Source organism: Vulpes vulpes, chromosome 1, assembly GCF_048418805.1.
Source record: "Vulpes vulpes isolate BD-2025 chromosome 1, VulVul3, whole genome shotgun sequence".
Taxonomy (NCBI): Eukaryota; Metazoa; Chordata; class Mammalia; order Carnivora; family Canidae; genus Vulpes; species Vulpes vulpes.
The window spans coordinates 149,116,666-149,132,252 of NC_132780.1; the positions used below are offsets into that span (position 1 = coordinate 149,116,666).

The 15,587-nt window shown below is 37.7% G+C and overlaps 1 protein-coding gene across 1 annotated transcript; it reads right to left on the reverse strand.

Annotated features, from left to right (window-relative positions):
- Positions 1-1,151: 1,151 nt before the first annotated feature.
- On the reverse strand, positions 1,152-14,896 carry LOC112914066 (glutathione S-transferase-like). Its single transcript, XM_025991057.2, has 7 exons — positions 14,778-14,896; positions 14,571-14,669; positions 10,049-10,100; positions 8,076-8,208; positions 5,181-5,322; positions 3,071-3,202; positions 1,152-1,670 (listed from the first exon to the last, which is right to left on the reverse strand). Exons 1-7 carry the CDS (start codon positions 14,889-14,891, stop codon positions 1,500-1,502), a joined length of 843 nt encoding a protein of 280 aa, XP_025846842.2. The 5' UTR covers positions 14,892-14,896; the 3' UTR covers positions 1,152-1,499.
- Positions 14,897-15,587: the final 691 nt, after the last annotated feature.

Here is a 15,587-nt window from a genome sequence, read left to right on the forward strand (position 1 = left end):
TTCTTAGCACCCTCTGCATATTAACAGGATGTATTTGGTATTCAGATAAAATGCATTCAGTTTTGAACCTGTTTCTATCATTTTAGTGTCCTATGTACTCTAAATCATTTTTAACATTTAAATGTTCAATTATTAAAGAGATTGGGAACTCTTCCTCAGGAGCAAATGTTCTCCCTTGCTGGAACAGTAATAATTCTGAAAGAGAAATGATTTTGTCCCAAGTCACCATTTCATTTTTAGGTATAATTATGACAGTGTCCACAGCAGTTATCTTCAGGCCCCAGACTGACTATCAAGAGAGCTGAGTTCTAGCCCAGTTTTCCCACTGACTGGTTATATGTTCTTTGGAAGGTCATTACCTCTCTCTGGGTCTCAGTTTCTCATCCTTAAGGTGGAATTTGGACTAAATGGTTGATGAAATCCCTTCAAGTTCAAAAATCTGCAATTTTGGGCAGCCCCGGTGGCACAGCAGTTTAGCGCCACCTGCAGCCCGGGGTGTGATCCTGGAGACCGAGGATCAAGTCCCACTTCGGGCTTCCTGCATGGAGCCTGCTTCTCCCTCTGCCTGTGTCTCTGCCTCTCTCTCGCTCTCTCTGAATAAATAAATATTTTAAAAAATAAAATAAAAATCTGCAATTTTGATCCTGTTGCCTCTACTCTAGGGTGTCAGATTGCAAACCCATTCTTTATATGAAATGGTGGGTAGAGTCCTACCTGGTAAGAGCAGAGTTGATACTGTTGTGTTCAGTTACCTTTCCCAGCTGACTTCCAAGGAAGTTATTAGACTTCCAGTGATAAGTAATGCAATTAAGGGAAGGGAGGGAGGGAGGGAAGAAGGAAGGAAGGAGAGAGCCTACCAGGGTAACCAAATAGAAAACCCAGACAAAATTCTTTGATAAACTTTAAAAATATTCTACTTAAAAAGAAAAAAAAATCTCACTTATACCAATGGTGCTAAAGAGGTTGTTAGCACAAAGTTGGAAAAAGTGGCCATCATTGGGGTACTGTGCATACTTACTATCAGAGATAATTGAGAATTGGATTGATAATTCATACTCAAACTCTGATTATGATACTGAAGCAGAAACTATGAAATTGATTATAAAAATATATGCCATATCTGTAAAATGCACTAGTGATTGAAAGTTTAAGAAACTAGTTTGAATCTATGCCATGTCCTGGACTTTTCCCAAAAGGATGTGGAAGTAGGTGAGGGTATATGTATATGTGGGGGTTTTTTGTCTTTTAAAGAAGTCTTTGATATCCATTGCCTTTATGATTTTACTCTTTTGCAATAAGAAGAATGCAGAAGAATCTTCATTTTGATGAGTGATTGGTATTTTATTGTTTTATGAAAAAGGGTTGTCCGATTTACAAAGTATTAGTTTATTTCCTTTTGCTTCTTATTACTTTATTAAAGTGGCCTCATGATATCTTCCTGAGCACTGCTACAAATGCAAAGTGAAACATTTGCCGAATTCTCTAGCCCTCTTCATTTTTTAATACTCTGCTACTATAGTGCTCATGTTTTTGAGAAACATGCCACGTTCAAATTTGAATATGTTCTTCACGCTCTCAATGGAGCTTTCATCTAGTGGAGGCTTCCTTTGGCTTCCAGGCTGGAGAAATTTTTGAATTGTGGGAATGTAGCTGATTCTGGCCTTGAATTCCTAAAATGCAGAAGTATACTGTCCATGAGAAGAAAATATGGCAAAATAGGCAAAATATAAATGATACATATTTTTGCAAATGAGAGAAACCTTGTGTAAAAATTATATTCCTCATGGCTGGCAGAAGTAGGGGATAAAATGGTGTTTTCACACACTGTGTGGCATTGTGAAACGATGCTACCCTTGTACAAAGCAACTTTGCAGTATTTCTCAAAAAACACAAAAATGTTCCTAGTCTGTAACCAAGTGACCACATTTTTCAGATTGCTTCCTAGTGATACCGTTTTAAATGAGGAAAAATCTATACCCACAAAGATGCTGTTGCAACATTACTTGTAAGAGCAAATATTTCAGAGTATCCTGATATATAACTAATAAATAGATGTCCTTATGTCATAAGGATTTCTTCATGTCCTTATGTAATCTTTGAAAATACACCTTTAGGTGGCTGCATAAAATCTACCCAATGGATGCATCCTTGTTTATGTAGACCCTTCTCTGGTATTGAATATTTAAATTGTTTATGGTTTTCACTATTTAAAGTAAGATTATTCTGAGCATAGTACATGGAATATTATATAATCATGAAAAATTTCAAAAATAGAAGACTAGGTTGTATCAAAATGAGGCAGATTACATAAAAATACCAAAACATGCTTATTGTGTAACATGAAGTGGGAGGTTGAGGCTGCAGAGTTATCACAACTTTGACAACAACTATATTTTAAATATATTTTTTAAAGGTTAGAAAGGAATCCACCAACATAGCAGAGTGTTCTAGGAGTCAGGTCATGGAATCAGCTGAGGGTTATGTCCCAGTCCCGTCACCTACCAACACTGTGACTTGAAGGACAGTTATTTGACCTCTTGGAGCCTTGTTTCCTATCCACTTTGAGGATGGAATAAAATCAGTGAGGTAATGCTCATTCAGTGCTTGGTATACTGCTTGGCACATAATAAGAATATAGTCGGTGGTTATGGTTACTGTTAAATAATGGCTATGTTAGGATGATAATGTCTTAAATGTTTTCCCATCACCTTATCTAGAGGAAGGTAGCCATTTTATTGAGGTTCTGCTACATTCAGGGCAAACCCTTGGAGACTGAAGGCCTAGGATCAGAAGTCTGCCTCGGATCCCCATGCTGGCCCAGATGACCCTCATCTGCTTTCCTTTCTCACTTTATTTTTAAATTTACTACCTTAGATTGAGGTTATTTGTCTATGTGCTTCTCTCGCCCACTACATGTTTCCTTAAGGGCATATTTGTATCTTTAGCACAGGTCTTGGCATAAAGAAGTTAGTAGATTCTTAAATAATAATGAAGGACTGAATGAAAGAATAAATAAATGATAAAAATTTATTCTTCCTGCAGTTCTTGGGAGTTATTTGGATAACATTACCTGTAGCAGAGGAAAGCCTGTGAGGACACTGGGTTTGCATTCTTCAGCCATTAGGATGACTTCAAGGAGCTGTATATCAGCCCAGCTCAGCCGATTGCCCACAAGAAAATCTTGCCCATGATCTCTTAGTGCCTGCATGACAGTTGAAAAGAAAGTAGAGGATTTAGGGGCATACCTAGCAGATAAAGGCAGTGAGACTTGGCAGAAAATCTAGAAGTTTAGAGACCTGGCTCCTAAGCTTGGCTGCTGGCTAGCTGTGTGAACACATATAAATCCCATCTCTGAGGGCTTCGGTTTGTTCATCAAAAGAGGTGAGATAGCCTGAATTGTCCTGAGAATTCTCAACACCAGAAACAGCCTAATCTCACATGCCTTTGTTTTCTTTTCATTACATCTCCTGTGCCTATTCTATGAACCTTTATAGAATAATTTTACCCCCATAGCCTGGATTGGTGGTCCTCCTGGGTGTAGGATGATAATTCTCTCCTCACATCATCTCAGGTCAGTATCCTTAGTGCACTGTTCTTCATGGGAGAACATTGTTCTCACAGGGACCCCCACTGTATTTCTAGAAGTAAATTTTCTAATAGGGCTCTGACTGCTAGGTCACTTTGAGTCAAAATCAACTGAATAGAAAAGGTTGGAGTAGAAAGTCACTAAGGTATTTTGTAGCCCTAAAACTGATTTTGTGATGCTTGGACATTGGGATCAGGAGTTAGAGAGACCTGAGTATCAGCCCCAGTGTGATTAGTTGTATGACATCAGGGAAGTTACCATGCTTCTTTATGCTCTGCAAAATGGGGAGAACAGTGGCACATCTTTAATGAATTTAATAAGATTACATGGGATCATGCATGCAAAATGCATAGCACAGTGCTAACACATAGGAAGCACTTAGCAAAAATGAACCATCAGGAAAGTTCTGTTTGAGTGATGATCATGTTAATACTATTTTTAGCCATGAGAGAAGTCTCCGTTCTTCATAGTATCCCATCACAAAAACATAACTCATCCATCCCATTCTCATTATTGGTAAACTATAAGATAAAAATCTCTTAACTAAAAAAAAAAATCTCTTAACTCATATGCTCATTACAATGGAATGGATTATCTTTCAAATAATTTTGAAGGAATGACAACAAGAAAGCTGGAGGTATAGAATATTCAGTTTGATCCATCTTCCATCTTGGACCAAAGAGACTGATAACTCACTAAATGTAATTAATGGAAAAGTATAACCTAGGAAGTTAGAATATCTATAATCTATATTCAATACATAAATATCAATTTAAAAATCTGTAGGATTAGACTATAAAATAGTTGATATGATAAGTATATTTAAGTGTATGTACTAAATCATTCAATTAGAACCATTGTTACTCAACCTGGAAAGGATGGATTAAAACAGCATTGCTGGTGGGTTTGGAAAACTGATGTCTTGTTTTTACCAAACCCTTAACATTATTCATGATCCTTTCCTATATTGACTGATATTATATCAAATGCATCTTGACCTTGAGGTCAAGAGCACTGTTAACTCAAGAAGCTATCCAACTCTGTGTCGGGGCTGGTACTAAGTATTTGCTTAAAGCTCAAGTTTTTCAGACATATTTTCAGCTGTTAAAAATGAAGAGACAGATGAAAAATAGCATCAGTTTTGGAACAATTTTTTTCTTAACATTTTAAATATTGTGTAGAATTCAGATAAGCCTTATGAAGTACCCTGAGCCCTGGTACTATCCCGTGTATTTTAGAAGTAATATCCATCCTATCCCTTACTCTAGCTCTCTAATTAGTGTGGGATTTTCCCCCTAGAATTCTTTTTACAAGACTGTTTTACTCCAGAATTAAATCAAGCAACTGAAATTATGTCAGCACAAGAACCACAAATATTGCTGAAGTTATGCATGAAATCCTTAAAAAATAAAATGCAGAAGACTGAGGTGAGAGGAAAGAGATTTGTTTCATAATGGCAACTGGGGGAAGAGTTTTGCTTTCACAGAGTGTTTTGGGGATCTTTCACCCACCAGTGAAGTTCTTTACTTTTAGTTTAGTTAGTTTTTCTCCCCCTTGACCCAAGTCATACAGCAAGGCAGAATTTGTCACTTACCTTCTCATAGACGGGGAAGAATTTTGTAGTGGCTCTTTCAAGGATGTATTCAAGATTCATCTCCTTTTCTCCAGGCAGGGAGAGTGGAAAGAACATAATCATGTCACTGAGGTCCTTCAAACCCTCTACATACATGTCAATCCTAGAGAAGGGGTGATAATTCAAGAGCTCCAGATAAAGGAATCATCATTTCACGAGCCAAAGAAACATATTAAGTAATGCCTTAGTTCCACCTGCCTTGTTAGCAGGTATCTCAGTGTCCCACGAGTTAATACCATTTCTACTTAATATCCTTTGAGATATTAAGATCAATTTGAGAAATGGGAGAATTATAGGACTAAAGTATGGGAGCAATTATGTGAGTGTGAATATCAACTGTGTAACATGAGTGCTAATTAAAACACAATGTATAAAATAGTCCTAAAGTAATATATTAGGCAAAGATTGTATTTGACTATTTAAATGTTATAACAACAATGAAACTGGGGCACCTGGGTGGCTTAGTAGTTGAACGTCTGCCTTTGGTTCAGGTCATGATCCTGGGATCGAGTCCCACATTGGACTCCCTGCAGGGAGCCTGCTTCTCCCTCTGCCTATGTTTCTGCCTCTCTCTCTAGTCTCTCATGAATAAATAAAATCTTTAAAAAATAAAATAAAAATAAATTTAAAAATCAATGAAATTGCCCATGTCTATACTTGTTGGGGAAGAGATAACTAGGAACCTCTATGCCAGCAACAATATCTCCACCTGGACTGAAGGTTCTGAAAGTTAGAACAATTCAAGAAGGCACAGAAGTTACTCAACAGTTCCCCTTGCCACCACTCACATCTTTATGCCAGAATGAATTGAAAAATATATACTATGTTAGACAAGACACCATAGTGAAAAGACTACTGGTTTGGGCATTGGCAAACCCTGTCCTGGTCCAAAGGGAGTCTCTTAATCTTTCAGAGCCATAGTTCTTTTAACATTAACCCAGAATAGCAACAAGTATCTTGAAATGGCCTCAAATTCGTTGCTACTTCTGCTATTGAGAATGAGTCTCATTCTCCCTTGAATTTGAATGGTTCTTGAGGACTTGTGTGACCAACAGAATGTGGGGAAGTAATGTTCTAAGATTTCCAAGACTAGGTCATAAGAAGTCTTACAGTTTCCACCTGGTCCTCTTCCACGTTTGCTCTGAGGGAAACCAGCCACCTCATAGAAACTCAAGCTGTCCTCATGGAGATGTCATGTGGAAGGAAAGACATACCCCACCAGGCCCATTTGTTCCAGTTCTCCTAACCCAGGTGCAAGATATATGAGGGAAGAACCACATGAGAGACTCTTGAAGAGTGCCATCCAGCCTGCCCCTGTCAACTCACAGAACCGTAAGAGATGGTGTCTACAGCAACAAATTGCCTGAGCAATAGCAACAGTAGGGTTATGTTGGGATTTTGTAGTTGCAAGAGTTTTAAATAATAAGGTCTCTAACATATGAGGTTTTATCATAACAATATCTCAGTGAAGGCACTATAAAAATTCTTAATTCATTTTCAATTTATAAACATTAGTTTTATGAAAGATGTACTTAAAAACAATTTTGAACCACAGGTCCTCAGAGAAATGGCTGAGTTCAGGTCTAGAATAAGAGATGTACAGGATAAATATGGATTATCACATTTTATCAGGTAATAAGGAAATTTTGAGAGATAACTAGGGTAAGGTCAAACATTCCCAGGAGCCACTTCACTCCCACTGGCCAAAGGTAGTACAATTTGAGTATCAAGAAGAGTAACAACTGAAGTGAATTGAAACACCTCAGAGATATTTACATTGACAAGATCACAGTGATACTAGAATAATAACAATAATTAATTGGTCAATGTTGTAGGATGCAGGTGAGCCAACTCATTTGGAAAATTGGTAAACAAAGGTCTATCATGTCTTTCCTAGAGGAAATTGTACTCCAGATAACCAGAGAGTAGATGAAGAAAAGCTTTTCTTTATAGAAGTATTCTAGATAACAAATGCAGAAGGAATGATAGTACTGAACACAAATGGTGTTAACATCATAAAGAAGGAATGATAGTACTGAACACAAATGGTGTTAACATCATAAATAGACAAGCAGATATTTTTTGCTTCCTGATCAGGGAATGCACCAATACCTATGAAATAGTCTTGCAAAAACCACAAGAACTCGAGTCTGATAAAACTTCTATATCTTACAACCAACTGACAGGAAATACAGAGACAGAGGAATGTGTTAAACTACACTGCAGAGATGCAATCAGCAGAAATTTGGCTATGAGAATCTGCTAGAAAGCATGAGAAAGCTTATGTTAAGCTTTTAAAATACAAAAAAAAAAAAGATTTTAAAATACAAACTCTATTTCAAAAATTTTACTGCATTAAAAATTTTAGTTATGTTTCTGAAGAATGTCTGGGAGACTGGGTGACTATCTGATGTGCCAGAGACTGAGGAGGTGGCTATTCCTCAGGAAGGCTACTTCCTGAATCAATTTCACAGATTCACACTCCAAATTTTGAGTTTGTTCTTGTGATTTACCCTGTGCTTTACTCCCACCTAGTGGAGCAAAACACAGAGTTCATCAGGAAGAGGCAGATTTCCTTCATTGGTTTTGTCCTTGCTTTGTTCTCTCTAAATACAGAATTAGAAAATGAAATAAACTGTGTAACTGGCCATGAATTGATAATTGCTGAAAGTAACTCTGTACATAGGGTTTTTTTTTACCAGTCTCTCTCCTTGTGTGTTAGATTTTTCCATAAGAAGTTAAAAAACAAGAAAAGAAGTTTCAGGTAATCTATCAAGAACTACATACAATTGCTAACATGTCTAATGGTTAGATTTTCGTTTTTTGTTTGTTTAAGTAAAAAATAATTGTTGTTACCAGGCTTGTTCCTGTATATTCCTTCCATACAAGTTGTATTTTGCAGCTAAGTATCTTAGGATGGCTCTGGTTTCTACCAAATTCATTCCATCAATTTCGACCATGGGCACTTGTTCATACATCAGAGTTCCACCTTTAAATGTACAAAGGAAAGTTGGATTATTTACTGTCCCTAATGGTAGCATCTGAGTTTTCTTTAACCCTTCAGGTGCTACAAAATGGGACTACGTAACTAAATATGATTAAAATATTTTACAGACTAATCCACAAGGAGAAATAATTATGTATTTATTCACAGATAAATGTGTAGAGTGCAAGACTTGAGGCTGTGTCCTCCAGGAGATACAACAAGGTACAGACAGAAGCTTTCTTTCTGGCCAAGAATGTCTGTTTCTCATCACTTATTCTCCATTCCTGTAGCCACCCTGCTGGTGAGACTCTCTTTCCCTCTGAACCATCATAGTAATGTCCTAGCTGTTAACATGACCCTCAAATGATCCCTCCTTTTTTTGTTGTTAAACTTTTTTGTTTTCATTCCTGTACAGTTAACATAGTGTTCTATTAGTTCCAGGTGTACAATAAATTCAACAAGTCTATACATTACTCAGTGCTCATCATGGTAGTGCACTCTTAATCCCCATCATGTATTTCACCCATCCCCCACCCACCTCCCACTTTGTTCTCTATAGATAAGGGTCTGGTTTTTGGTTTGTCTCTTTTTTCTTTGTTCATTTGTTTTGTTTCTTGAATTCCACATATGAGTGAAATTATATGGCATGTGCCTTTCTCTGACTAGCTAATTTTGCTTAGTATTATACCCTCTATGTCCATCCATGTCATTGCAAATAACAAGGTTTTATTATTTTTTATGACTGAGTAATATTCCAGAGGTGTGTCTCTGTGTGTGTGTGTGTGTGTGTGTGTGTGTAGCACATCTTTATCCATTCATCTATCAATGGACACTTGGGCAGCTTCTATCATTTGGCTGTTGTAAATAATGCTGCAATAAACATAAGTGCAAATATCTCTTTGAATTAGTGTTTTCATATTCTTTGGATAAATATCCAATAGTGGATCATAGGTTAGTCCTATTTTTAACTTTTTGAGGAACCCCCATACTGTTCTCCAGAGCAGCTGCACCAATCTGCATTCCCACCAATGGTGCATGAGGGTTCCTTTTCCTCCACATCCTCACCTATAAGACAATAATATTTATCCTCAACCTGGAATTCAAAGCACTCCTTGTAATTTGCCTCCATGTACTTTCCACACATTCCATGCCACTCACCTATGTGAACCAGAGTCCCAGTGGCCTCCCATCAGAGTGACAGCTCTTTGTTTGGAGTTTATTTTTTCAGTCTTCTAGGGAATCTTTGCGTTACACATCAACAGCAACTTAAGAGGCCCAAGGTTTAATTTAAAAGAATTCCATTCTCTCTGCACCATCCTTCCCTCCTTCTCTTCCTGTGTCTTTCTGACTCTTCATCAAAAGGGCAACAGTAAAGCTGGCACTTTTCCCACTTTTCCTTAAGTTGAATCAGCTCTCTGGACTGAATCCATGGCAAGAACATCCTGGTTTTTCTGCTCTTGCCTCCAGGTTTAACTGGAAGAACATTTTCTCCCTAATTACATCAGTCGGGGTCTAGCTGGGAGATAGAACCATACTAGTTAGTTACTTTAACCATACTAAGTTACAAAGAAGTCAACTAGGTCCTGGAGAACTGAGAGGCAACAAAGGGACAGTACAGTATCATGAAGGTGACATCTGCAGAAAGTATCATCCCTAGGGCTGAGAAAACAAGGGGACGGTGCTGAAATTATTACAGTTTAGAAGCTCAAGGGCAGTACTCCTCTTACTTTGAGCATTCATAAGCTTGTTGCAAGATCCAAGTGCTGCCCTCCTGACATAGAGATATTGATAGACACTGTCTAGCTAATTTTCTCCACTGAATGTGTGTGTGCTTTTTTCTCACCTTGGATTAATTTCTCAAATTCTTCACGTGTTTCAAAAAGTTCTTCTTCAAACTAAAAAATGAAAAAAAGAATATGTTGCTATTATTTTTATTGTTATTATTACTTTTGGTATTATGGAAAAAGAGTTGAATAGAAGTAAAATGCCTAACTACCAATGAAACCAATGTTTCAAGGAGTTATTCAACACACGCTGATCTTTTCTGGGTTCTATGAACCTAAGGAAGTTTTGGTATAAAACTAAAGCAAAAGATTTACTGAATTCAGTTGATTGAGTAACATTGATACCTCCTGTTGTGTGGATGGAGCCTGCCAGGTAGACTTTTCAGATCACAATCTGAATGCAGGCTACTCCCTTCATTAGCTCAGATAAATTACTCTCTTCTAATTTCAGTTTCCTAACATGTGAAAATGGAGCTAATACCTACTCATAATGTTGTCATAATGTTTTAAATGAGATCCTATCAAAGGAAGACCAACACTCATGTTTGGCTCACCATTACTGTTTTCCTCAGAACTTTCCCTTGGGTAGTGTTTGTTGTCCCTAGTTTCCAGGGTTCAAGAACAACCAAATGTTACTTTGATCATTCTATTATATATTCTCTTTTTAAACCCAAGATGGTTAGACACAGAAAAATTAAATTGCAGCAAATCTCAGAAATTACAATCTGACAATAGAATTGAATAAACTCAAAAGATACTTTGTAGCATTAAGGAAAGAAGAATCAAGGTACGGTTTATTTCTTACAGCTTTCAATTTTTTTGTCTTAGATTTCTGCTTTAATGTTTTTTCTACATTATTACCAGTTACCTTCCAGAGACTTAGAATATATCCACAGACTGAACATGGCCATTTTGTACAGTATAATTTTAATATAAAATTTAAACACAATTAATTTTTTGTATTATTTCTATCATAATTAGAGATGGAAAACCCCAACATGTAATTGGAAAACAGTGTTTTCCCCAAGGATTCTATTCTACCCCCACTGAAACAAAAATAATTTTAAAATTTTACATTTACAGTTTGGAATGATAAAAAATATTAAGAAAAGATACGGATAACGTGGTTCCCTAGTACTGATCCTGGATACTTACTATTAAACCAAGATGTCTGGTCATCCTTATTCCTAAACCTTGAAGACCAGCATTAACTACAACTCTTGGTGCTCTTCTTTTCCAAGCCTTCATGTGATACTTATAAAGCCCAGAGAGGTTAATTGACTTGTCTGAAGTCCTACAGCTAAAAAGTGGAAGAACCAGGGCTAGAATCCCTTATCTCCAAACTCACTACATTTTAGATATTATCATTTTGCTAAATGTGTAATTTGTATTTCAATAATCTTTATAGGAAGAAGTCATATTCCCAAATTGACATCAAATCTTAGGATACAGATAGGACCAACTAAGACATAAAACAACGCTTCCCAAAAAGCACTTTTTCCCTACTTTTAAAGATTGCTTATGACTTTCATGTAATGTGATGGGGGCAAAAAAGTATATGTTTATGATTTCAATTTCTCCTCAAATTTCTCACATCAGGAACTCCAGGGTAACTGTCTACTTTGGCCAGGCTCCAAGAGTTCAGAGCTTAGCCCCAAACTCCAATTCCAGCCCAGGTGTTACCAAGTGGGTCCCTGAGAGCAGCTTGGAAAGAGGGCAGCACCCAGGAGTTCATAGTCTGGGTGTGGCCATGGAACAAAGGCATGGGCTACAGCAAAATTCCTCAGACAATATACTGCATGAGGAATTTTCTGGTAGGTTTAGATTGAGTTTGACCAGATCACACACCAAAGATTTCCCACATGAACGTTTTTGTTTTTAATGGTGTGTTTCCTTCAATTTTATCTTTTGCTTAAAGGCTTAATGTGCAAGAACCCTGGGCTCTGAAGATAAACAAAACACAGCTGTTTTAGCAAAGTCACTGATGCTAGAGCATGATTATTTAACTTCTGAAAATTTCCTATGACTCACATCAAAAGGAAAAAATCAGGCACAGAAGGTAAATATTGACTATAGAATTTTCTTCTAACTCTAAGAAGCTTTGAGGATACCAACCCTAATATAAAAATTGTGAGGAGTCAGAAGATGCAGGAAGGAGCTTCATGTGGCTCAGAAAGGAGAATTGTCCTTTTATTGTTTTGAAAAAATTAGCTCATTGGAAGAAGAAAGGACAAGTTCAATTTTTTTTTAATTAGATACTAAAAATAGTGCCCCCTCCAAAGAAATTGGAGTGTTTTTGGTATGTGGGCTTTGGGTTCACATCATCTCCTGTGTGTTTTACCATATTTTATTCAGATCTAATGTTAAAGCAACACTACATAAAAATAAAGGAATGACTCTGATTCTCCACTCCCTTCATTTATTCATCTGTCATTTATCTGCCTCAATATGGATGGATCTCAAAGACATAATATTGAGTGTAAGGAGGAAAATAAAGAATGATTCACCAAAGGAACCACTTATATAAATTATCTCAAAGGACGCACAAGTTGTTGGTTGGTGAGCACACACATAAAAATATAAAGGCTGGACTAACAGGATAGGGGTTACTTATGTGACATGGGGGTGATGGTCCAACTGAATCTTAGCTTTATCTGTTAATGTTTTATTTTTAAAAGAAGATTACATTAATACCCATAGCCCAGGGCAGCCCGGGTGGCTCAGCAGTTTGGTGCCACCTTCCGCCTGGGGCGTGATCCTGGAGACCCGGGATCGAGTCCCGCGTCGGGCTCCCTGCATGGAGCCTGCTTCTCCCTCTGCCTGTCTCTCTCTCTCTCTTTCTCTCTCTCTCTCTCTCTCTCTCTCTCTCTGTGTGTGTGTGTGTGTGTGTGTCTCATGAATAAATAAATAAAATCTTTAAAAAAAATGCCCATAGCCCATATGTTTTTTTAAGACTTAAGGCAAATATGACAAAATAATAATACTCATTCCATATAGTGTCATCATGTGTGTTTATTAAAATATTCTTCATACTTTATTATATGTGCTGCCAAAGCAAGCATTCTTTAAACTTTACATATCTTCAACATTTAAATAATTCATAATAAAGGAATTTTTGAAAAAAGTGATAATGAACTTTGTTCACAAGAATTTGTTGCTTTATTATAGCAGAAATTCTTAATCTGGGGGCCTAGGATATGTTATGTATTTTGTGGCTTCTTGGAGACCCTACAATTCTATGTACATCAGGCTTTTTCCTGGGAAGCAGCTTTATAGGTTTCTTTAGATTCTAGTATAAAACATCTGTTCTATTCTCCTGAAATGTCTTCAAGCCTTGGTACCACCAGATACTGTAAGATGGTATGTTTCACAAAATATTTAAAAACAATAAACTGTGTTCTAAGCTGCATTTATATAAGGTATCTGCGTTCCTAGTGAACAGATGAACATATGTCTTCTGTCAGGGTCAAAACAATGTAGAGATTCTAAACAAATATCAAGTGAATGGGGTTATTTGCTATTCTCATGTTAAACCACGGAAATGTGAAGAAAACTCCCTGTTCTTTCATCTTCGGATCTAAGAGACCCACTTAGGAGTGACTAGGAAAAAAAAATTGTGGGTCACAGAAGAGGCTAATTGCTTTATATTCACAGTGAATGTGTATAAATGAATGTGTATATAGACACAAATATTTATCTTTGAAAGGTCGGTATAAACTTCAATAACAGGGATCCTGGGTGGCTCAGCAGTTTAGCGCACTTGTGTGCAAGCCCAAGGGTGTGATCCTGGGGTCCGAGGATCGAGTCCCATGTCAGGTTCCCTGCGAAGAGCCTGCTTCTCCCTCTGCCTGTGTCTCGGTCTCTCTCTCTCTCTCTCTCTCTCATGAATAAATAAATAAAATCTTTTTAAAAAACTTCAATAACTTAGCTTTTAAGTATGTTGAGAATAGAATTTTTTAACTTCATTAAAGTATAGGATAGTTATATTTTTGGTAATGAATGATATGTTCTAACATCAGTCTCTATGAGACTTTTCTATGCACTTAAAAAAAAACACCTTGTTTCTCAATATTCATGAGACAGATGTAGTTAAGCAAATCCAATACTTGGCTGACAAGGACGAAATGGAAAGAAACTCTTTGGTAGAACAAGTCCCTTCCTCCCTTCCTTTCTTCGTTAGTTATTATTTGCTTCACCTTGGGTCAGCTCAGTACCCACAACCAGTTTCCACGATACTTGGGCACTTATTTAAAAGAACTCACTCCCTCCTTCACAACCGAGTATCCAAAGAGCAGGTGGCAAAACCGGCTTTTTGTTCAGGAATCATATGAGAAGTTTCCTATACCTGCTCTCTAAGTAAGTGCTCAATGGCCCCATTATGAAAATAATATGAGGGCACCTGGGTGGCTCAGTCCATTAAGTGGCTGCCTTCGGTTCAAGTCATGATCCCAGGGTCTCCCTTCCTCTACTCCCCCTGTCCTCCCCACCCCCCATCCCCGCTCAATTCTCTCTCTCTCTCTCAAACAAATAAATCAAATCTTTTTAAAAAAGGAAACAATATGAATAAATCCAGTGTCTTACCTCTACTCCTGCTGCAGCCAAGAGCCATCTGATGGACTCCATTCTGCCTCGTCCATTGAAGTAGTGAAGCTTGGGCTTTCCCGCCATGCTTAAGGATTCCTGCAAAGCAACAGGGAGAGAGACTGATGAAGACCCATCCGCAGAGAGAGAGAGAGAGAGAGAGAGAGAGAGAGGGAGAGAGAGAGCAGGAGAGAAACAGAAACATACAGAGCAGTGTAAAGTGAACCAGAAAGCTCTGGACTTGTGCCCAAAGTCAAAGCTGTTCCTCAGCTCCAAGGATGTCTGCGTTCTGTGTTCTGTCTCACAAATGGAGTTTATCATCACAAATTGGTGTTCTCAAAGCTTAATTGGATAACAGATACATTTTTAAAAATAGATAGAGGATAAGTGAGGAAGCTAAACAGATGGAAGGAATTCAAAAATAAGACTCTGACCAGCTTTTCCTCCTGTAGCAGGTGGTGAGCTTCCAGCATCCCAATCTTTTTCCTTTTTATCTGTACAGATCCCCCTCCCTCCTCCTACCAGCACAGCACAGACTGACAGCCCAGACTGGCAAAACCAGGAGAGATTAGGCGAGGTTGATGTTTTTCACTTTCCAAGTAAATCTCTGTACTTTAATTGAGGTGTCCTCTGAAGCCTGGAGACAGCATTCAAGAGGATTTTCAATGACTCATTAGGATTTAAAGCAAAAGTGCAGAGTTAGGCAAACTGGGTCTTTTCATCCTTTTTCCTCTGAAAATGCCTTTTTTAAAGAAACATAACCCTTGCTCACTTTGAAGAAGTTAAAATAGTATAGAAATTAAAAAGCCTATCTGCACCACCCCAAGATAGACTCAAGGCTTATGGGACATGGGGAGTAGCTTTGGTGGGGTGACAGGTTCTGGACATTCAAAAATAGCTTGAGGTACCTGGAGAAGTGGGTCCCTGGAAGCACAGGAGGCTGTGTGGAGGGGCAGGAGTGGCTTTCAGAGTAGAGAGTCAGCGTCTTCATGCTAGGAATGGGACCTGATTTACTTT

What these genes read in the sequence shown, in the direction of transcription:
- LOC112914066 (XM_025991057.2), bottom strand. Translation starts at nt 14,891, where the DNA reads ATGATAAACTCCATTTGTGAGACAGAACACAGAACGCAGACATCCTTG. An exon ending in GGTTCACTTTACACTGCTCT is followed by an intron (nt 14,670 to 14,777) that starts GTATGTTTCTGT and finishes GTTGCTTTGCAG; the next exon opens with GAATCCTTAAGCATGGCGGG. An exon ending in AATATACAGGAACAAGCCTG is followed by an intron (nt 5,323 to 8,075) that starts GTAACAACAATT and finishes CCCCTTCTCTAG; the next exon opens with GATTGACATGTATGTAGAGG.